Source organism: Neolamprologus brichardi, chromosome 20 (assembly GCF_056152115.1).
Source record: "Neolamprologus brichardi isolate AB-2024 chromosome 20, ASM5615211v1, whole genome shotgun sequence".
NCBI lineage: Eukaryota > Metazoa > Chordata > Actinopteri > Cichliformes > Cichlidae > Neolamprologus > Neolamprologus brichardi.
In genome coordinates, this window is record NC_142123.1 from 8,457,745 (window position 1) to 8,475,951 (window position 18,207).

Genomic DNA, 18,207 nt, shown 5'->3' on the forward strand with positions numbered 1-18,207 from the left:
CGGCTCGAAGGCTGAGAAACTATTCTGCCGACGCATCAGAAGTACCAATAAAAACAAGTCAAATTTACAAAGTGCAAAATAAAATCACATAAGAAAAACAAACCCTAATCATACAGACATCAAGAATCCAAAGTGGAAGCTCAAATGCAAGAATCACAATGAAGATGGGATTGGGATGTAAACCCACCTTGTTGTAGTAGTGGATGTGAACTGTATGCCAGTTACCATCGCTCACACCCCCTGGCAGGAAGGGACTCACCTGGGTGGATGACTCACCTAGAGACGGGTAAATGAAGAATATGTCATTAAAATGACTTCAAATGTAGCTCTTATGGGTCTCCTCTTTTTTTAAGGGTGTGGATGCTCCAAATATATCCGCTTTATTTACAATTACCCCAAAACCTCTGTAAGAACTGTTTGCAAAGACCAAATCAGCAGCATTCATTACCTGAATCCACACTTAGATAAACAGATTTTTGTGTCTCAGGAGGAACGCTTGTTTTTACAGGCCTGCTGCACATGTTCATGGGTCAAAAGAAAAGCAAACAGCAACAGCAGACATATGGTCTCTGTTTATAGAGCACAAATTTCATGCAAACAAAACCAAACAAGAGTGCACATAAAGATACAATACCTGTGGAGTATTTGAACACCACTTGTCCTTCTTGGATCTCTAAGGCAATGAAGTCATGTTTCTCGTTAAAGCGTCCATTATAGAAGAGAAGACCACTGTTCTCCAGAGTGGCAAATCTAAAAGACGCATGCACATAGAGATTTGAAGTTTATTGACAAATGCTGTATGCAGTAGAGAATTTATTAACACAGCCATGGTAAAAAGAAAACTGTTAGGTAAGGAGTGAAAGACTAAGTACACCCTTAATGCTTAGCATCGATGATCAAATTGTGATGATCGGTGATTAATTGATCATCATAATCAGTATGACTACTGCTATAAAAGTAGAAGTTTTGGCAGTTTGTTGGTCTGAAGCACTGGGGTGTGTCAACGCAATGCCAAACACGAAGGACGTCAGCAACGATTGTAAAGAAGCAACTGTTTCTGCCCATCAGCCTCTGAAGAATTAAAGCATTAAAAAGCCTTATCCAAGCATACACAGAGAAAGATTATTCACAAGTGGAAAACATTCAAGACAGCTGAGAATCTTTGATGTGCAGGAGTGGACATAACCGGAAATTCATCCAGACTGTGTCATGCTCAGAGAAATTGCAAAAACCCAAGAGGTACAGGCCTCAGTTAGCATGTTAAATATTAACATTCATTACAGTATAATTAGAAAAAGACTGAACTAGTATGGATGTTTGGAAGGGCTGCCAAGAGAAAGTCTCTTCTGTCTAAAAAGAACATGGCAGCCCGGCTTATGTTTGCACACCTGCCAAACCTAGAAAGTCAAAGAGAAAGCCAAATATCAGCACCTCATACCAACTGGGGACTTGCTTTGAAGCTGCCAAAAAAAGCATTCTGGATTAATTCTTGTTAAATACATAATGACGTGGTGTAATATGTCGTGCACTGTTGTGCATTTAAGGTTGTTGTTATGGTCTGTGGGATGAACAGGCCGAGTGTGATGTTGAGGACCCAAATGTAGGTGCTTGGAGACGAAATAATCTTAACAAAAGGCGAGCTGTTTATTAGACTGAACAATCCACAAAGCAAAAGTAAGCATAAAATGCAAAAGGAACTGAAAACTTCTAAACAATGAAGACACTCAGAAAGACTTTAGACAGCACAAGGAACCAGAATCACTGGGGAAATGAGCTGATGCTCCAACAAAGGACAAAGGGATACCGGCAAAATATATACACAGGAGAGTGATTAGGGGAGTGAAGTAAGCTTGGAAACACAGCAGGAACAAATTAGGCGTAACAAGACAAGGGAAGCAAAACTAAACATAAAGCACAGAGATGAGTGACTATCAAAATAAAACAGGAAGTAACTAATATAAGGACCAGGATTAAGACAGATTAGCTTGACACATGCAAAAGAGCAAACTGACACAAAGACAAGACTGACTCAACATGATATTAAAGGCAAAAACACAGAGAAGAAGCTAAGAGGACAGGGAGAGAGCTAAGAAACCTAACGTAATTTGTGACTACACCAGATACATAAAATAATACAACGGGAAACTGATGGGGATTCAAAAACTCAAAAGGACAAGAAAACCAAAGACAGAAACAAAAACCTACTTTCAAAGTACAAAACAATAATGAATTAGGAAAATTTGAAAGTCCAAAACACAACAACCCCAGACCACAACAGCTATATTTAAATAATTTTAAAGCCTGATCAGAATTTTTATTACCTTAGAATTGATAGAGGGTGTACTCTCTTTTTACCATGGCTGTATATTTTTATATGCATGCAGAGAGAATATGACACATTTTAAATTATATTTTTCACTCCGATACAGGAAGAAACAGAAACAAAAAACTATCTCAGACACAGCAGAACAAAAATGACTCCTGGCTAGTGCAGAAGAACAAAAGGTATTCAGACTATGCCAGAGTTAATAAACCATACTGCTGGAGTCTTCCTTCCCTCAGCTGCTCAGACGCAAATAAAAAGTCTATTTTGCACAGAACAGATGAGAAATACTCTGTCCTGGTGGCAAGATACAGAAAAGATTCTCACTGCATAAAATGTCCACATTAAAAAGTACTGAGATGTTGTTTTAAACATGATACCACAACAGTTTGCCTGTTTTTACTATTCCCTTCAACTAAGCGCCTCAATTTTAAAATCGTACACTGCAATTTGTAGGCAGCTGACAAATAGCACCTGCAGGGAAATTTTTATTCAAGGTTTCTCTACTTTCAGTGAGGTTCAGTGGTGTCACAAATTGGATCCAGCCCAACTCCGCTAGAGAGTCAAATAAATCCAGCGCACAGATGCGGGAGGTCAGGTTCAGCTACAGGAAAGAAGCCCTAGAGCAGCATGGTTATAAATGTCTGCCTTTCAAACGGTTTTAAGTTGTTGAAGAAAAATATTCTTCTACTGTTTCCTATTTTGTTGAGTTAAAATTATCATATCTGCATTTTATTTTCTTGGTTTAAATTCCAATGGAAATCATTCCTGCACTATAGAACTGTAAGGAAATAAGAGCATCTTATCGCCGTTCTGGTGAATCTGAGGACGCTGGCATTGTCTAAAATAAACCCAGGGTTTCTGGTTAGCAAATATGTGCCTTCTTTGTATGGATTTGCTGTCGCTCCGACTGCACTGTGCCAAAATATCTAGTATGCATATCTAATCTATCCGTGCCACCAGAAATAGCTAAAAATAAAAATAAAAATAAAAATTGTAACCTGAGCTTTGATAGAGTAACTGGAGATAATGTGTGGAGTCAGACAAGCGGAGACACAGAGGAGCCGAAGGAGTAAATAAATGCAAAGAAGCATGCTTTATATGTTCAGCAGGTCTGTTTTTGTCAGTGTTATTGCTGTTTGTGAAATTCATTACGTGCCGCCAAGAACTGCATTAAACAAATTAATATGATGTGACTTATTCCCAAAAGCAATAAGCTACAAGATGGAATATCATGTGTTTATGATCATTTTTATTCCTTAAACTCGGTTAGCTTAGCAGTCAATTTCAAGCAGAGCTGAAGAAAAGAAAACAAACGCTGACATGCACACACTCTCTCTCATGCAAATGCCTTTCAAATGCATTAAAAACTTGAGCTCAAGTCATGGCAGTGGTTTCGTATTCATAGAGAGCAGAGTCATATTGTCGCTTATGCTTTCATATGCAGTTAGATCTATAGAAACCTAAAAAAAGGCATCTTGTGGAGGGAAGTCTATTTTGCCCTCAATTAACACATGAAACAGGAGCTTAAATTTAAAACATGTTTATCTATTTTCATAATATTTTGTCTTCCATATAGTTTATGTCCCCCCTATAATGTACATAAAAGATGGACGTAGCCAATGTGATGTCACACATTAGCTTGTTAGCCTTTCCCTTGAAGCTTCAGGATTAGCATGTAGGAAGCTGCCATATTATTCACATGGAGCCAAAAGTAAACATATTTGGATGGCAGTATGAAGCCATAAGTTCTCAGCTAATGCAAACATGAGACCAGATGGCAACCACCAAGCAATTATTTCCCCACCAGTTGTGAATGGTTACTGCTATTTAGTAACATGTAAATAAAATACTGGAATTTTCTTCATGAAAACTGGAGCACAGACCTCTGGCACTGTGGTACCACTGCGCACAAAGCAAACCATGCTATTTATTTGAATTTAATTCCATTTAAAATGTTACTACACCCAATGATTTAAGACTTATTACAGTTTAACAAAAACTAATAAAAGACCATTCTAAATTTTTTAAAAAAATCATCAAGGGGGAATTTAACTAGAAACCAAAGCTGCTTTTTGTACCAAGTTTTAAAGTTCTCAGACTCCAGTGGCGACTCAAGGAACTGCAGTTTTTTTGGCACTTTGCTGGCTTCATTTTTCAGTCTTGCTGCTTGGTGCTGCCATAAAGCAGAGCTACACACTAAGAACAAAACTCACAGATCTGACTGGGTTTGAACAAATTTGAAAGCATGGTGCTGAAAAAGACCACACATTATCTGTTCAAAGAAATCAATGCTTTTCTCAAGAAGTCCTTGATTAAAATTACTAAAAGAAAATAGAAGATTAACTCCTTTCTATACACAGATTTTTCCACCCAGCGTGGGACTCTTTTAAACCAACAACAACACACAGAGAAATGTTAACACGATACCTGCTAAATGCTCATAAAGCAAGCTTCTTTTAAAAAAAAGAAAACATGCCCTTCATGCTTCATTCCTTAACTTAACTAATGGTGAAACCACATGTAGTGCTTTTATGCACCAATAATGCTCATTTAGCAAGCAATACAGTGACCGCAATGTCTCACGGCAACTACTCCATGGTAGCCACATCAGCTTAGCAACAACCCCATGGGCAACATCACCCTAGCAACTATCATTAGACGACATCACCCATGGCAACCATCCATCCCATAACCCTGCCTGACCACTCTTAAGCACCACTTCAATTCTCTTGGGGGCTTTGTAAGTCTAGAGGCAAGCAGCAACTGAAAAATGATTTTGGATGGGTAAAAGGAGTCACTGACCTCTGCCACAACATTAGCATTACATATATGCTCAGGCAGAAAGTGTTAACACAAATAAAAACGTGCTGTGAGCGAGCCAAGCAAAACGGAAAGTATTGCACAAATTCTCTTGTAGGTAAAGGCAGTGCCGCGGTTTAATTTACAATCTTAGTAAATAAAAAAATTATGATGAAAATAACTTGTGTAGAAATGCTGAGATTCTTGAAACCTTGGCCAAAATCTTGCGGCAAATGTGCCCCATACACATTTGTACACGCATGATTAAAAGAATGTACACAGTCTGTGACTGGTAAGGTAAAACATGCCAGGACATCATGTGGCTCCACACTGTGGTGGACTACACGTCAGCCTACCCTAACAAGCAAAAGATTACTGGTTTAACCTAAGGAGGAGACACAAATCTCTTGGGAGTTGTGTGAGGAAAGGTATCTATTGTTAAAACCAAACATGCAGTTACCCACTGTGATGACTCACAATGAGGGAGCAGCTGAAAGTTGTGTTTACATATCAGGACATATTAAAAAAATATTCTGGTCCTAACCAGGGCTCGAATATAACCTCACATGAACAAAACTCAATTCATCAGCCCTGTACCATCATGCTTGACAGGTGGTGTTTGTCCTGATATGCTGTGCTAACATTAGCTGCTTACTTAACATTTTACCTTCTCATTCATACATAGTCACTTCTTCCCCAAAAAAGCCGTAATGCTAAACTCAAAGTTTCAAAAAAGGGGTCTATTGAACGTGACATCATGGTGCCATGGCCTTCTTTCATATACAGTCTGTGGTTTTAGTTATTAATTGGGCACTTTAAATTAATAGCCCCACTGACTAAGAAGCATGTTTTTTTCTGAGTTGGTTCCAACTATGAAGTCATTTCCTTTCAGAGCTTTTGCAGCAGGATGGTCAGATGGAAGATAAGAACATAGAAGAGAAAGAAAGACAGCAAAGCAAAGCAGATGGGATTAAATGGAGAAGCAATGCTTTTAAAGAAGCGAAGCAGAGGGAGGATACAGGGAAGCCATAAATAAAAGGATCACTCTCCAAGATGGAGATGATATAGTTTTAAAAAACAGCTTAAAGAAAAGTGGAGGGAATCAGAGAGTGATCCATCCTGCTATATCTGATGGAAGCTGAAAGAAGAGACAAAAAAATAATAGAGAAGAAGACAGGAAAGGAAATGACAGAATGTTTACTCAAGTCTACTCACGTTAATGAGATGGAGAGGTGAAATCTCTGTCTGAGCCCCCGGAACATGACAAAGGACTTGGGCGGGAAGGACCGGGCGGTGACGGTGCAGTACGGTCGCTCATAGGCTCCTGGCGGGCACTCACATCGGAAACCCCCACCCGAAAGCTCCCGGCATGTCCCTCCGTTACGACACACACCTGGCATGCACCTGCCCTGCCGGTGGTCAAACTCACAACGATCACCTGAAACAGAAAACCCCCCCACAATGTTAGTGTTAGCCAACCAAAGCGACCATAAAAGCCGTAAATCTCTCAGTAGTTAATCTAACTTTCGCTCAAAGTTTCTGTATATATGCAGAAATACCAATGCAACAGATTCTGATAAAAATAAACATTCTTGGTATTTATGAACATTTCCACCATTGTTTTCTGCACCAATTTAAAAGGCTAACATCAAATAAACAAATAAATAAATAAATTCCCACCAGTATCCTGGCACTTTTGCCATTTCAAAGCTTGTTTCACAGGCAATTAATATTCACAGGATCTGACCTCACTGCTCCCATTGGCAGGTCTGTCAAAACACACAGGTGCTGTGCGACAAAACATTGTTCAGAGCAGCAGAGCACAACTGAAAAATCCACTAAACCTCCAGTGCAACAAATCCCTGATTAAAGTTGAAATAAAACACTGTCTTGATTTAAATAATTTACCGATCTGAGCATGGTGGGGATAATGAGCGGGAAATATGAGCCACGGTTTAAGTTTTTCTCAACATGCTGTAAGTATTACAGCAATATTTTGTGTGAATACAGCTTGTTTTATTCTCTCCCCGGGTTAAAATCAAAAATGCACTTCCTGTTCATTTATACTAAGCTGTTTTCTGTTTTCAGTTTACTCCCTTGCTTTACTCCCTCATGGTTTAAGTGAGAAACTGTTCAAAATTACTCATACAGACCGCACATAAAACACAAACTTTCAGATAGTTTTAGAATTTATGCATAGTCAGTGTGTTACAGTGAAGTTAGAGTCTGAGTTTGATTAAAGAGATTTGCTTCATAGTGCTGTATCATCACTTTTTAATGCATTTGCTGGAGACAGGGTGGGCTGTGTTTGTCTCATCAATGTTGACAGGTAGCTGTAATATTAACGGAAAAGCAGGAGAGTTTCTAGCAACACCACTTTTTTTCTTTTTAAATCACCAATATTTTGACCTGACCTTTTAGAATTTGGGGGCTAAGCACTAAAGTAACAATGTCTTATATTCAATCTAACTACAAAAGAGGCTGAAACTTATGGTGAGACATGCGCAAACTCTCTACAACCCTGTAATGCCAACCATCAAAAATAAATTGCACAATGCATTTTTAGGCAATAAACTGCTCAAATGTAGCAATAAACACCTCAGTTTAAAAACAAATGTCTGGCAATCATTAGGCTTTACAGGGTTAAATAGGCAGATTTGGCACATGCTCGTAAACGCAAATATCTACTCAGCAACTCAACGCATTTATGCATGTAGACTTGGTTCAAGACGACTCGTTGAAGCTCAAACTGAGCATCAGAATGGGGAAGAAATTGAGTCTGGCGTGGTTGTTGGCTCCAGACGGGCTGTTCTGAGTATTTTAGAAACTGCTGATCTGCTGCAATTTTATATATCCTGTGGCAAAGCTCAAATCAACTGCGATGCTATCTAGTCAGTATGGAACAAAATATGTGTAATTTTCCAGCACCTTGTTGAGTCTATGCCATGAAGAATAATGGCAGTTCTGAAGGCAAAAGGAGATCCAACCCAGTCTTGGCGAAGTGTACCTAATAAAGTGGCTGGTAAGTGTATATCATTATGAATAATCAAAATAAATATTTCAGTGAGACCAGGGTGTGATTGGCCGAGGGAAATGCACTTCCCACTCCTCCCACTCTGGTCTGCATGTTCCTGCCTCTGCTAAAAAATTTTTTACCCCTGCTGGGGAGGGAAAAGTGCTGTAACACATTAGTGTGCCAAGTCATTTCAGATATTTATTGACTCTCAAGGTCTGAAAGTCTGCTGGTGAACTCAGGAAAAACTTCTTTTTTTTTTCTATTTTTTTCCCATAAATTGCCTCCTGAGTAAGAAAATACAGGGCCTAATATACAGTAGAAACAACAATGATGCATAACAACAACATCACTGTACTGCAGCTAAACTTTACTGCTCTTCAGCATAAAATTACAACTTTAACTTTTTTACTAAAGCAGCTAACAAGAGGCCTTGTGGTTAATGGTATCACACTTTTTCATTACATTAGCTCAAACGTGTGGTGTATTCCTCTGGCTATCACGGGGTCCAGCATGTTAAGTGTGAGCCTGGTTAGGACTACTGCAGTGACTGCACAGAGGTAGTAGTGCAATAATAGGCTAAAATGATTGCAAACTGGCATTTTTAGTCAGCGCCTGTGGATATACCAAAATACTGTCTGAGAAGACGACTTCTCTTCCCACAGCCTCCAGAAGCCTGACTGAATTTTTCCATCACAGCAATCATCCAAAGCACACTGCCAAAGTCACACAAGAGTTTCTTAAGGAAGAAAAAAATATTACCTGTCTAAGTATGTAACCTGACTTGAATACAAAAGAAACATTAGGGATACTATAAGAATAAAGGCAAAGAAACTGAAATAAAAAAGGTTTCTGAAGAATGAGTTTAGAAAAAGTAAATTACATGAGGTTCCTGTTTTAGGAACCCTCAGATTTTAATTCTGCAAAGGAGCACAGGCAATAATAAATACTTAAAGGGCATAAAATTTAAATTAGGATAACATTGTACATTAAGCTCTGATCATCATCATATATAGAGAAACGTAGCTTTCACGCTCACCGCTGCTGGTTTGCGCAGGTTCATTACCCTCAGCACAGGACTTATATATATGTCGCCTGAGAAATGTCTCTCTACAGGTGGTACAATGAGGCTCATGAAAATTACCTTTCCTGTAAAGCAACAGGTCTTTTTCCCATGTTAAACGTTTAAGTGGCCGTGGCAGATTTCCTTTCCTATCAAGCATTCAACCACATTCATCAAGCGCTTTCGATGTAAATTATTCCCTGATTAGCCGATGGGAACGGCAGGGTGCTGATTCCTGAGCAGCAGTAGTAAGAGTAACTGTTGCGCAGGAACTAACATTTACCATCACTCAAACAAACACAAACTGCATGTATTTTTTTTAAAAAAACAACAAAATTACAGCTGCAAGATTTCACCTGTCAACAATAAGACTGTATAAAATTTGGAATTTATGATAGAAAAGGGGGTTGAGGAGGGCGGGGGAGATTTGCTGAATAACAAAAACAACATGAGCAAATCTGCAGACGAGAATAAACAGATTTGGCTGCCAGTCAAAGAAGCTCCAGTCTACAGTGTCTCAAGAGGCATAAACACCCACACAGCACACACACACACACACAGAGGCACATATTCAGTCAACCACATAAAAAGGTATGAAGGAATACGCTCTCTCTTTCATGGTTTTCACCTTTCCTGGAGCATATTTGGACACACATATTGTCTGACATTTAGCAGCTACACACAAAAAACACCCACACCCAGTGGCCTCCACATCACCAGAGCAGACAGGGTTTGAATCTAGCCTTAAGATAGATGGCTCCTTGAGGACCAACTTTAGAACCTGGGGATGGCTTCAAACACACACACACACACACACACACACACACACACACACACACACACACACACACACACACACACACACACACAACCCCAGGAAGATACCAAATAAACAAAATGCATAACCAAACATATAAATAATAAATTCAATTCATTATTTTTAACACATAAACACACACACTCAATTTCATGTCCTTTCTTCGATTCTCTTTTTCTCTGTGTCACACGTACACACGAACACACACACACACAAACATGCAAACACACACGGATCATTGCTCCTGCCCTCGAGGCTGTTGGGTTTTATCGTGTAACTGTCTCTGTTGGCGCTATGTTTGCACTGCTTTTAGTTTGTGCCAGCATACCCACTGGCAGACTTCTCACATCTTAACATTATCGCACACACACAACTAAAAACACAACAACAATAAATCATGCGTGTGTAAGTCAATAAACATCCTCACCTTTCAGCAGATGCAAATAATATCTGACACACATCACGCACAAACACACAGGAATTTGAGGGTGAGTCATGACCACACACACAAATGCACTGCCAGTCAGAGACACAAAGACAGAAGCTATAAAAGTACGAGCAGTCAGACTCGATACACACTGATACTGACTACGTGTGACGCACACCACATAAACTGAAAGGAAGAGTGATTAAGCATTTTAATCTCGCAAAAGAATTAGTGATATAATTTGCTAAATATGTCACCTCTCCCCTGCCATTAGTCCTTTCCTCCACCTCTCCAGCATCCACCTGTCCTCCACTGCATGCTCTTTTTCGCCTTGACTTCAAATCCAAACGATAACTTCCCTATCAGTCATTTGAACATCTTTTTCATTTCATCCAACCCGTTTTCCCACAACACCTTCCCCCATGTGCCACCAGGCAGCTGATATCTGCTGGTTTTGGCTGACAAACATACTCTCTCACACACTATCAAATCAGCCTGAGGATGGACACACACACACACACACAGTGAGATGCCCAGTCAAACACCCAGCCCATCTTACAACAGCCCAAGGACATTCAAATTATCACGTGTCTGTCCTTGTTTAAGCTTCTCTCATCCTCTCTCCGATTTCACGCGAAACGTATACTTCAATGTAAGCGCACACAACAGGGAACCAATTAAACCGAGACACCCCACAGACACACAACACAACACACACTCACTAACGCAGCACCACTTCCCTGCTTTTGTGTGTTGCACCCACTCCCCCGTACAGACCCTCTCATTAATATTAAAATAAATAAATAGACATTAATGCTCATGAATTATGCAGGCAGTGAGACTTACAGACACCTGCAAACACACACACACAACACAGGCACATGCTGATTCGTTATGCACACTGAGCTGACTAACTTAAAATGTAAAAGTGACGGAAGACTGACGAGAAAATAAAAACAACCTTTGGATACATTTTTACAGTACCAAAGATAACACACACACACACACACCACACACATACTGGAATTACAAGAAGTAAAGCAGAGCAGATGTGATCTCAGACTGACTCAACAATGGTCTTTTGACCACGCACGCACACACACACACACACACACACACACACACAGAAGGCAGGACAGAGAGTTTGTAATTCCTCATTTGGCTCTGCGTTTTAACTCACACAAAGACAGAAAGGTCAAGCGGTTGCTAAAAACGTGGGTGTCCGATAGCGAGATAGCACTTAAAATTCCCCACAAACACTTTGCGAACATGGACAGATGGTTTTTAACGAGCAGACAAGAATGGAAATGCACACGCCCACACAAATAAGACACTGCTACCTTAATACATACACCCAGCCAAACAAAGAATCACACACAGACAAAACTCTGCATCATGAAAATATCCCACTACTAAAAAGTAACAAGTGCATTTTCTTGCTTTGTTATTTACATTTTAAGAAGGTAATCCACGCCAACCCGCTGCAGCTGCACCGAGCAGGGATGCAACTCTTTCTTCTTCTTTTTTTTTTAATTAATAACATGACAAGAAAACAGAGGTCAAAGTGAAAGCTTGAAAATTACATGTACAATGAAATGAATCAGAGAAACGCAGCAAATCTTCATGTTTTAGAAGATAGAATCACAGGGACGGGTTTTAATAGGATCCTTTTGCACAATGTGTAATTTCACTTTTGATAGTTAGGCCCATTTTTCTATTTCATCTTCTAAATAGCCGCACTTTTTTATATCTTATTGTATTTTTTAAAAGTCCATTTCTGCCATTTATTCACAAACAAACCAGCTCAAAACAATTCAGAGAAAAAACGATTCAAGTCTGAAAACTTCAGTCTGAGCTTCCACGCTCCCTTTGTTGTTTGAGACCGAGCACTATTTTCAATCACCTCGTTGTTTCCTCCCCTCCCTGCATCCTCTCCTCGCCCTTTGTTTCTTCCTTCGTTTTTCTAACTTCCACCTTATATCTCTATATATAAAACGCCCCACGCTTTGCTCTTCCTTTCTCCTTCCTCCCTTCATCTTATACCATCTTCTTTTTTTCCTCTCCCCCCCCTATGCCAGGCTTAATGCATTCACACCACCCCTTCATTCATTCAGATGTTTTATTCATCAAAGCCAGTATTCCTCAACCACCGCCGGCATCTTAGTTCGCTCCGCCCAATCGCCCACCCCATAACCCTCCTCCTCCACCTCAACACATGGTGCATCCCTCGAGACTAGCGCACTCCCAGTTGTCCCCCCCTTCTTCTTCCTCTTGTATCACCACCTCTATAGGTCTTGCTTGTGCTCCTTTATTTTTGGTGTTTATTTACCTATAGTGTACAACCCACAGGAAAAATTCCTCATTTAGTAAAATATATGATCCAATTTGTGATGTTTTGCATGAATATTAAACAGCGATAGCTTCCATTATGCTGATACTCTTTATGAATTATCTTACAAGCTGTATTCTAAATAATAACTCAATAGGGATGGATTCTTAGAAAAAAAAACTTTTTCATGTATAAGAAGTAATGGATTTTATCATGATGTGTTTACTTGGAATAAACTGACAAAAGGTCATGTAGCTGCCATGAGAAAAAAAAAAGCAAAGTGGGGGTCCGAAAGAAGAAATTCTAAAATCTTTTTCTTTATTAGGTTCATTTATATCACAAGAAATTAAACCATTTTAAAAAAAACAACTCATATGGCAAAAAGAAAGGGTGTAGGTTAAAGCTACAGCTTAAATAAAAATCAATAAGTAAGTCAATAAGTAAGTCAATAGCTGTCAATAGACGCTGCTGAGACCTTAAACTGGAAATCAAAGCTTGGATGGGAATCAGGATGACATCATCAGGTGACTTCAGCCCGCTGATAGTCCATCATTCTTCCGAGATGTGTCATCTAAAGGAACGCCTTTATCATAACATCTTATTTGTTCGATTATTCACCGCATGTCATGCAGCTCGAGATTTGTTTGTGTGATATCGCTGCAGCGTGTGCCTCTGCTGAGAAGAGTGCTCCACCAATTTAACACTGCAGGCTCACAATAGATGAGGGAGATATCGTCCGCTTCTTAGGAAAAGAAAAGAAAAATCGGTCCCTATATTACCCAGAATTCAACTCCACCAGCTGCACTTCTAATGTACCCTCGAGCCGTTAGCCTCAAGCTGAGATGAAAATCAGTCTTCTGCACTCATTTCTTGAACTTAACTCCACACACACTGATTTTTGGGCTGGATTTCGTCCTCAGCCCTTCAAAAAACAGCCATTCAACACATTTGGTTTGATTTGTGAAAACATTTTGTTTGTTTCTTACTTAACAACTTCAATTTGCACTTTTTATACTTCCTCCCTCTCCCATATTTTCTGTCCTCCTCTTCAGTCTCTAAATTTCTCCTTTTTCCTTTGTTCAGGCACTTTTTTTCTTCATGCTTTTGTATTTCTCTTCCTCTGCCCTATATTGTTTATTCATTTACTTGGTATTGACTTATTTCTGTTTCTTGTGAGCTGTATTTCCCTCCCATACACATGTACTCCCTCTCAAAGATTTTTTTAAAACAAATTTTTAACTCTTGCCCATTTGTCCTCTTTTGTTTGCTTCCCCTCTTTCCTTCACGTGTTCGGTCTTTTTCAGTGTTCCCATTTCAACTTTCATCTGCTGTCAACTCTGTCACAACTCTCTCTTGCCCCACTGTTTCTTCCTTTTTCATGAGATCAGATGACGGACATTGATAACAATCACTTCCCACATTGATTTTTAATTCTCTTTAACCTTCTCTCTTCAGCCTCTAGGCTTTTCTTGCTTATTCTTCTGTTCGCCCTCTTCTTCATTTTCTATTCCTCCATTTTATTGCACCACACATAATTTCTACGACTCTGCACCCTCCCGTCCTCATCTGAATGAGTTTAAATAACCATCAAAATATCACTGTGTAAACAGAAACTGTAACTTTTGTTACGAGTGCCGCACATTAGATGAGTTATTTTATGAATTAATGTAGTAGTTATTAGGGATGCATAGAGTGATTTTGACTGCTTTGTGTAACATCAGTTTTTTTAGTCCTTATTTCTATGATCCACTTTTAAAACACTTTCAGAAAGCTAAAGCTGAGAGAGTGATTACTAAAAAACAATAGATAATTAATGTATTCAAATCCATCCATCCATTCTTTGCTGCTTATCCTTTTCATGGTCACAGGGGGGCTGGAGCCTATCCCAGCTGTCTTAGGGTTAGAGGCAGGGTACAACCTGGACAGGTCGCTAGTCTGTCACAGGGCTAACACACAGACACAGACAACCATTCACACAGGCAATTCAGATTTTTCAATTGACCTATCCCCACTAACTGCATGTCTTTGGACTGTGGGAGGAAGCCAGAGTACCCGGAAAGAAGCCACATGGGGAAAACATGCAAACTCCACACAGAAAGACCCCGGCCTGATCGTGGAATTGAACTCAGGACCTTCTTGCTGTGAGGGAACAGTGCTAACCACCAAAGTTATATATTTCCGAACATAAATAAATGTAGTACTGTAAAGTAGAACTTGAACAATTATGTTTATTTTCCTCTTTTTTATAGGTGCACTACTATAGTAGGTGTTAAATGAAACAATCAAATAGTGAACTGCAGACTTTCAACATGAATTCATTGGTTTTAACATGGTATTGTATTAACAGTTTAAGAATTACAGTCATTTCTATATACAAACCCCAATTTCCAGGGCTCAAAAGCAACTGGACAAATGATCACAATTTTTAATATAACAACTATTTGTGTATTAAAGTAAATGTTATAGCTGCAGCTATATTTTGAATTATTTTAGGCACTTTATTTTGTGAGGTAAAGAACCTGCAAAAATATAAGATTTGTACAAGATTAAATTTAGCTTTAACCTAAATCAGTTTTATGTAGTGAAGTAGAAAATGATCAGTGTACCTAATGGTGAGACTGATTCATTAAACCACATAATTGCTTCTAGACTTTTGCATGGACCACTGAAGTGAAGGTCTGTGATGTAAAGAAACTGATGGTGGTGCAAACAGATCAGGCAACAAACTCAGAGGAACCTAAAAATACCAGCGCTATACACACTCGCTTTACAGAGTAAGCAAACGCCCGAATCACCAAACATGATTTTGAATTACAGCTGTCAACCATGCATTTATGGCATTTATGGGTACATGAAGAAATCCCAACTATTTATATACATGTATAAAACCAGAGAGGAACCAAGATATGTGAACTTCCTCCTCTTACCTCCTGCTCCCCAACTTATCTTCCTAAAACTAATTTAGCCTCCTTTTTCCTTCCTCTCACACTGTTTAATGCATTTAGCCTAGTCGATTCCACATATCACATCCCCTGCAATGTGTTTTTTTCCCCCATTTAATGCACATATTTCCATTACACCTACTTTATTATGTTATGTATTTATATGTTTCTATTTCCTTTATTTCCTCCCGTGCTATCTGTGCTCTTTCCTGAAACCAACTGGTCTTATTGCTCTTGCAAACACTTTATTCTTTGTTACCTCTGACTTACACACACACACACACACACACACACACACTTTTATTCTATTAATGACCTCTAAAACACATGTCACTCTCTGAATAATCCATCTTATGCCATTATCTCCCTCTCCTGCTCTCTCACCCATCCGGCCTGGTTTTATCTTCCCCACAAAACTCAAAGCTATCTTCTCCCACATACTCTCCCAGTTTAACCCTCTCCAGAAACTTTTCTAAACTCCTCTTTATCTTTTATTCTTTCTCTTAACTCCATCTTTCTATAGAATACTCACCACCACGTCTTTTTTGTTCCCCGTTGTGGTAAATGATCTTAATTTCACCTTTTACAACCTCTCATTAGTTTTTTCCTCAAATATTGTATTTGTCTTATCGTTAAAGCTCCTCGTCTTTGACGCTTAATTCGTTTTCCTTGTCAGGTCTGACGTCGCGTCTTATCTTTTTAAAACTAATTTAGTTTTCATTTGGATTGCTTTTTAGTTGTCTGTGCTAACTTTGAGTCTCTTCTGTCTTTGGGAATATAGTGAGTTAGGTGAATATCTTTTCTGCTTTACTTAAATGTTCCCCTCAGGAAATAATCCACAGATTGTTGGTTTAAAATTCACACCAGACTTTTGATCAAATTTTAATTTGTGTACTGTTTTTGTGAGCTCTATTGTTAATTTAGTTTGCATTCTGGTTAGATTAGGTCTTCTTCACCAAACCCTCTTTTTGCTCTTTCTCCCCCAGCATATGTGATACAGTAAGCAGGTATATAGGACAGTAGAACGCCAGCTGTTCAGGGGGCCAGTCATACAGCTGTTTTTGGTGCTTCAGTTTGAAATGTATTTCCTAGAGAATAGAAATTGTTCAAACTGTTCACATAAACAGCAACAAAGGTCCATCTTGGTGTCTAAAACTGATATTGAATTTGCAGCTGAGAAATATGTTTAACTAGAGAGAAACAAAGGCAGACGACCTTACACTAAATCAGAAAACTAAAGCAGTGCCATCATTGATGTAAATGTTTATATTGTTTTCACTTTCATGTTTAAAAAAATACAGCTTTAAAAGATTTTTATAATGTAATGAGTAGTTTACTATTTCATTTGAAATTCTAGTATTGGAACAGCATTTATAGCGGTGTATAAAAGTGGTTAATTAAGTTTGATGCAGATAAGTAAGTGTCAATTAACGGTGTGATTAAAACCAAAAAAACAAATAAGTAGAGTGGTCACTATGAGCAAAGATAATTAATGCACATTGTTAATGTTCTTGAGCCTCAAAATGTGCAACATTACGGATTCTTCTCTTTGTATGAAGCGCTCTGTCAAAGTGATTTAAGAAGAATTACTGATTTCCTTTCAATGATACAGCAGAATAGATGTGCACCATGCACGCCTGCTCTAAAAGTTAGTGCTACAAAAAACTGCAACTTCATTTCTCAAATTTTCTTTCTCTTGCTTGAGGTGTTCCATATTCATTATTTGCTTTAGATCATATCTCTTCTATATATCCTCTATACTTCCCAGTTTGTCTCACACACATTAATTTCATGCACTCTTCTTCTGCATTAAATGCTCAACTCTTCATTTCATTCCCCAAACCAATTCCCTCCCTCTTCATTCTCCCCTTCTTTATTCTCTCTCTTTCCTAATTCAAACTAATTTAGTCTCACATCCTGAACTTCAGTCTTGCTGCAACCCATTCTTTCTCAGTCACTCACTCCTCATCCCATTTCTTTTTCTCTCTAAACCTTCTCCACTTCCTACAAAAAGCTAAAACCTCCATATGCATTTAGATTATTCTTCACAAGCTTAAACATTGCCTATTTGTTCTTAGTGTGTGCTCTGGTTTCCATCTCTGCCTACTGGATTGAATTTCTCCATGTAACATGCATATCTTCTTTATCGCATCCAAAACTAATCTCTACTCTGCCTACCGCATCACCTTCCCTCCTCTTCTGTTTCTCAGATTTCCTCGATCTAACATACAAACTGCTTCCCCACAACCAAGAGATTTAATTTCTACGTAAGCCATCTATTCCCATTTTATCTTTTCACAAATTTATTTAGTCTGCAGCCATGCCAATTTCTCTCTTTTTGTCATCTTCTCTTTGCATGTCCCAGCTCTCCGAGGTGTAGTATATCTTACTAAATCTGCATAATGTGCATCTGTCTTTATTGCTTCTGAGTCTTTTCTTTCACTTTGTAAGGAGGATCAGATATCCGCTCTTTTAGTCAGCTGTTATCTCT

The 18,207-nt window shown here is 38.8% G+C and overlaps 1 protein-coding gene across 1 annotated transcript in view; it reads right to left on the reverse strand.

Annotated features, from left to right (window-relative positions):
• Positions 1 to 18,207, reverse strand: part of celsr3 (cadherin, EGF LAG seven-pass G-type receptor 3) — a 117,270-nt gene that overhangs the window by 63,671 nt on the left and 35,392 nt on the right. Inside the window, exons 4-6 of the mRNA XM_087833878.1 lie at positions 6,341 to 6,563; positions 635 to 750; positions 188 to 276 (exon numbers count right to left, since the gene is read on the reverse strand). Of these exons, the coding sequence (XP_087690004.1) occupies positions 188 to 276; positions 635 to 750; positions 6,341 to 6,563 (428 nt within the window). The remainder of the gene's footprint in view (positions 1 to 187; positions 277 to 634; positions 751 to 6,340; positions 6,564 to 18,207) is intronic.